Source organism: Poecilia reticulata, linkage group LG9 (genome assembly GCF_000633615.1).
Source record: "Poecilia reticulata strain Guanapo linkage group LG9, Guppy_female_1.0+MT, whole genome shotgun sequence".
NCBI classification, from domain to species: domain Eukaryota; kingdom Metazoa; phylum Chordata; class Actinopteri; order Cyprinodontiformes; family Poeciliidae; genus Poecilia; species Poecilia reticulata.
This window is the reverse complement of record NC_024339.1, coordinates 4,915,455-4,921,394: the sequence shown is the minus strand read 5'-3', so window position 1 is coordinate 4,921,394 and position 5,940 is coordinate 4,915,455. Positions and strand designations below refer to the sequence as shown.

The window sequence follows — 5,940 nt, the reverse complement described above, 5'->3', positions numbered from 1 at the left end:
TAAGGCCCACTCACACTCCCCATACACACTTCACACTACAAAAGTTTTTTGATTTTTTTCATTATAGTTAGTTTTATTTTGACAGATGACATAAACTGCTTGTGTGATTTAGGGGGGAAAAAACTATTTCACATCATTTCAAAAGGCTAATAGATAGATTCACAAAGACAAAAACAAAGGGTATTACATCTATAATCTCAGTATGTTTCAATTAGTTTTATAAACACAACATAGTTCTAGTTCTTCCCCATTAATTTATGTTTTTATTTGTTTTCTTAATGTTTTTGTTAGTTTTAATTAGCTATAATCTTAATCTCTCAATAAAAGGCCAAATTAAAAAAATTATACATTTACAGGAAAACAACAAATCAAATAAAAACCATGACATGGTGCGACAAACTACTGTGCATCTAAAGCAAGTTTGATTGACTTTACTGAAAATGTATGTTCAAAGCCTTAAAGGTTACTTTAAAGTTGTTTGTTCAGCTGGATTACATGTTGGATTCAGATGCACTTTATGCTTAAGTGGTTTCAAAAGCCTCCACAGAAAGCAGCTATATGTGAAGACCAATAAAATATATATATATATAGATATATATATAAAAGCAGCTGACTTAGAGACTTTCAGAAAGCAGAGAAGAACACTTTAAAACTAAGAAAAAGTCTGGCTCCTTTGAAACGAGATCTAAAGAAATAAATGTGACTCGACTTTTAGGCATAACTGAAATGATACGAGGGGCGTGATGATCACTTAAAGCGGTAAAAAGAGTGCAAAATGGCTCACCTCATCCAATTTGGTCTGCTGGCAGGGAAACGAGAAGGTGAAACCCAGAKGAAGCTTTTTATCCTTTATCCCCATCTTCTCCAGGAAATTAGCCAGACAGTCGGCGATGTGGTCAAATAACTACGAGAGAGAAAAGGTTGTTCTCATTAGGCAAGAGCAGGACACTCTGTGAACAKGGCTGTAGCTGTCAAAGTCAACGCTCCAGCCTTTGCATTAGACTGTARGGTCGCCTGGGACAGTTTCATTTGCACAGGCGGATGCTTTAATGATGCAAACGTTAGCAGAATGACATCGAGGAGAAGTATTAAGATTCCAGATGTACAGGTAGCAGGTGACTCCTCGTCAACAGAACAAGGAGCACAAAGACAGCCTGACATCATCTCAGCAGCTTTAGTCACTCGGGACCGCTCGCACAAACACAGTAATCCTGAAGTCCTAAAAGAAGGTAAGCAAATAAATGAACACAGAAGTGGATATTGGGACTGGGTTCCGACGTCTTAACTATAGAAATGATAGTTTTAAATTTGTCTGTAAATGTCTTGTTCTACATACTTTTAGCTTCACTCGGTTTACATTTCCCCCCCMAAAAAAACTTCAATTAAGCAGCAATTTGATTATTAATGATGTAAGAATTATTATGATTATTGATATTATTGGCTAAGGACTGATTCCTGGATACCATCGATAATAATAAAAAAATATTTTTGCTGCATTTCAGGCAATAAAATGTTTATTTTGTCATTTAGTATTGAAGATAAATTATTTGTTTATTTGAATCTTTTAAAGTCTAAAATTGCACAAAAAGGTTTAAAGGGTTAAATGAAAACTACAAAATGTGGCAGTTATTTCTCCGATTCATTGATTTATCGATTCATCGTCGGAATAACCAATTACCAAATTAATCKTTAGTTGCCGTTCTAATGTTTAGAATGAAGCCAATTCTAAATGTCATTTTAAACTCAGAAGGAGAAAGAAGATTAAATTTATAAAGGGAATAATTTGGATAAGTACTTTAGTCCCATCCTGTTCATTTTAAGCGAAATCACTTCCATTAGCGCCAGCTGGTATCTATGCTAACTAACTACTGCTCTGACAAATCCAGCAGTCTGTGATCCCTCAGCAGTGCCGTTRTTAAATGTGTGACTCGCAGTGTTTCGGTGGTAAAACAAAAGCCTGTTGAAACCAATCCGTTTGTGTGAACCCCAAGTCTTTCCAAAGTCTGTGAGGGCTGTGTGATTATTGTAGAGTGTCCCCAGATGTAGGGCTTCTCCACGCTCCCTGAGCAGCTGACCTGGAGGCCGACAGAAAATAAAGTTTTAGAGACATTTTTCCATGATGCAAGTGCTATACTGCAAACTACTTAAAAGTAAAGTACAAGAAAACATTTTAAAAATTAAGAGTTTAGAATATTAGAATGTACTTGAATTCAAATGCTGAATAATAAAGCAATCTCGCCACTTTTTGCCTGCTTGTTTTTAGACAGCAAGATGAGCAATCYGAGTACATATTGATGTATAAACTCAGCTCTTACTGCATTAACATACTCCCACACACAGTGCTGCCCCTCTCTTCTCAGAACACCACATACATTTTTCATCCGATCAAGGTCTGTGGACTGAGACGTCCATAAAAATAAATAAACATTGATTTCATGTCTGCCAACRACTGAAATAAATGTTTTCTTATGAAATGAATGACATCTAGTGTACATCTATCCATGCATCGCTGCAGGTTATCCACCGTTAGTCTTTAGGTCTGAACATTTGATATTTATCTTCAGATCTATTCATAATTAACAGCTATCAGTTAGTCTTTATATTTAATTCGCTCTCCAAAAAACACTTCCTGATTTAAAGTATTTTGAAAATTGATCAACGGGTTTACAACAGATGTAAACCTGCTGGTTGCATTTCTGATTGAACCAAAGTGGGGGGGTTTGTCTTCATAATTATATTTTGAATTAAACATGTCTTTGAGAGTTTTCTCCTCCTCATTATGAGGTCACTAATGTCACTTTGGTAGCATAACTAATTTCATCGCGCTGCAGTACGCCGACAACATGCTAGCTAAGGTGAAAACAGCAAGTTGCTACGACTAGCAGCTGTAGCAACTAGTGAGGTTAAAGGCCGGTCCATCTTTCTGCAGACAAGTTGCGCGTGTACGCACTGTGTTTGCAGAACATGACAGAAAAAAAATGTAGAATCAGAATATTACAGATATGTTACAGAAATAATAGCAGTAATGTAGTTGAAGGGGCAGCGGTTTTGATTTGCTTGGAAACCCCTAGACTTTGGAGGAACATTCACTCTTAACAAATGTCCCACCTTACAAGAAAAACAAGGTTTTCCACCTGAAGTCTCGCCCTCAGCTTTCATAAAGTACTCAGTTTCAGAGAAAGTCACTTTGCAGTTGTACTTAAAAAAAAAAAAAAAAAAAAAAAAAAGGGCTTTCGTGAAATTGTTGGCATGTAAATATTGTCTAACTGTGTTGTCATGGAGACCTTGACTCCCTGATATGCCGCTCTTTGTTGCAATTCTCCAACAGTGAGGTTTGAAGGCGTTTCTTTACCTGCTACATCATCCTCCTCACCGTGCGCTGTGACTTTACAAAGTCAACATGCCACAATTCAAGGTGCCTGGAAGTTTTTATTGTGTCTCTTATTGTAGATATGGACAAGCTTAGGCTAGTGGCCATTTGATTTGCTGCTTATGTCCTGCCTATCACAGAGCAACACACATTCGTCTCCTTGAATGGCACATTGTCTAAGGTGTCTAAAAGTATACGGTTTTTGCAACACATTGTTTATATTTAAAATGGAGACATGAAATCCTAATAAAAAGTTCCTCAGACCTCTGATTAACTTAAACAGCAGAGTACAAAAGTCGTATTTCATCTCCAAGACAAACATTTGAGAAAATCTTCTCGATATACTTTCTTGTAAAATCCATAGCAACAGTCTTGTTCGCCGTATATAATGGGCATTGTGTACATGTTACAAAGACACCCAGTGGTAAACACCGTTTCTATTCTTTTATTGATATTGCTGTGCACTGAATACACTCTCTAAATGTAGGACTTCACAGCAAGAAAGGAAATTAAAACTTTCATCTAAACTATTTATATTCCTTGTGGATCAAGTCTGTGCTGAAAAACCATAACAAAGTTTCAATYAGTGTCAAACTGAACAGCAGATGTTTACTCAACTACTATTGGTTTATACAGTGAAGACAACCTGCAGGCTATACTGGAACATTCACTATAATGAAGTTCATCGCTGTGTGAAAGTTTGAGAAGCAAATTAAATTTACTTTCATCCAAGTAACTTTGGCTAACATGATGACAGCAGCAGCAGCAGCTTCATTTCCCCCTGCGACTAAAACGAAGGCAAAGAAAACGTCAGCATGAGTTCAACAAAACGTACCGACTTACGCTTCAATTAGCGGCAGCGCTTTTCAGGGCGGCATGTACGATTTTAACTGCCTGTCTCCTTTAATTTGCTTTGCAATAAATGTTTTCTAAGCTAACAGAATACGTAAAGTGTATAAGAAAAGCAAAAGGGAAACATTTAATATTGGAAAGAGAGATAAAGTCCCCCGTTTTCCTAATTAAGCTGTCACTTAAATCACGTGGTCTTTGGTRCAACACTGCCTTTGTGGAACGCCATAATCTCATTTAGAGTTGAAATAAATACGACTGGATTAATAACGTATAAGACGTAAACATTGTGTAGTCTTATATTATCTCTCATGAGTCAAACCTTCTTGTGTCTTTTAAAAAGAATCTAGAAGCTGTTCATAACAAGCAGACAAATTAAGAGTGGGTTTTTAATTTAATATATCAACTAATTTATTTAGCAATTACACATCATTCTGCATATTGTGTCTTTATTTTAGCCATTGTGTTTTTCTTTATTATTATTAATCTTGGAAGAAGGAAAACAAGATGAAAAGAAATCCTCCTTGTTAAAATGACTTGATAAAAAAAATATTTTAAAATGTAAATGAAAGTTACTGAAAATATCACTTCAAAGCTTGTGGAAATGAGCAACAACTGATTTTAAACCATCCAAGCTTAAACATTACAATTAATTTACTGGCGTTTCAAAGCGTTGGATTCTTTCGTTTGTTCTTACACAGAAACAGCAAAAGCACGTTATGTACTGTACGTACACCTTCCTGCACAATCTGTGCCTGGAAATATTCTGTCACCAACAGCGCAACAATGTAACTCTGCCAACTCTTCAGCTGCCACGGAAATCTGCAAACTGCTTGGGATTTGTTAACGAGCGGCAGCGGAAATAAAGTGGTCCCTTTCTGTTTGTTTGCCAACAATACTAATACATCCTAAGAGTGTTTCTGAGGCACAATCGCCCCCGTCACTTTTAACCCCGGCTTGAAAAGGAGGCGGGAGCTTACGAAATGACCGCTTCTGGCGGTGAAACACACTAATGTTTGTGTACACGGCGCATTAATGGAAGCAAAAACAGATTTCCTTCGCCGCTTGTAGGTCGAGGCTATGAAAGAGACTGTGGGCGGCCGGGGTAATTGAGAGAAACAAACTGTTGCAGGCGGCCTGAAGAAGACGCTGCTCGTGAGAATCCCTCCAGATGCCAACAGGTCGGCTCAAACATCATTATTTCGCTGTTCGTCTAAGGGCTAAAGCCCCCTAGACATATTAGGGATTATGGTAACACCGTTCTTCTTCAATTAGCCCCCCTCAGTTGCTCTTAAAGAACATCTTAAGATAGCAAGTTGACCGTGCATACATCTATTGGGATTTTACACAGCGGACTCACAAATCAGCGGTGAAATGGAATCAAAAGGAGAGATGGTTTTTCCAATTTATACAAACAAAAAAGGTCAAGTGCATTTGTATTCAGACCTAAGGTCAAAACAAATCAGATCGAATCGAGAAGAGACAATAAACGATGTAAGAGACATTTGTAATACTTATGAGTTAATMAAAAAAGGTTTCTTTATGTAAACAGCAGTTTTACAGATCACAAACTGTGCTTTAAAAGGGGACGTATTGTGTGTTTTTCAGGCATTTTAGTGACATTTTACAGCATAATCAAGTAACTGTTATCTTCAGTTGTAATAATGCTACATATATCAAGCACAACTTAAAAGAAATTTTACTCCCTGATTTAATGCGTT

General features: G+C 37.0%; 1 protein-coding gene across 1 annotated transcript in view; it reads right to left on the bottom strand.

The window, feature by feature from the left end:
• The window catches only part of hk2 (hexokinase 2), a 65,207-nt gene that overhangs the window by 38,700 nt on the left and 20,567 nt on the right, over window positions 1–5,940 (bottom strand). The window contains exon 4 of the mRNA XM_017306530.1: window positions 785–904. Coding sequence (XP_017162019.1) covers window positions 785–904 — 120 coding nt within the window. The remainder of the gene's footprint in view (window positions 1–784; window positions 905–5,940) is intronic.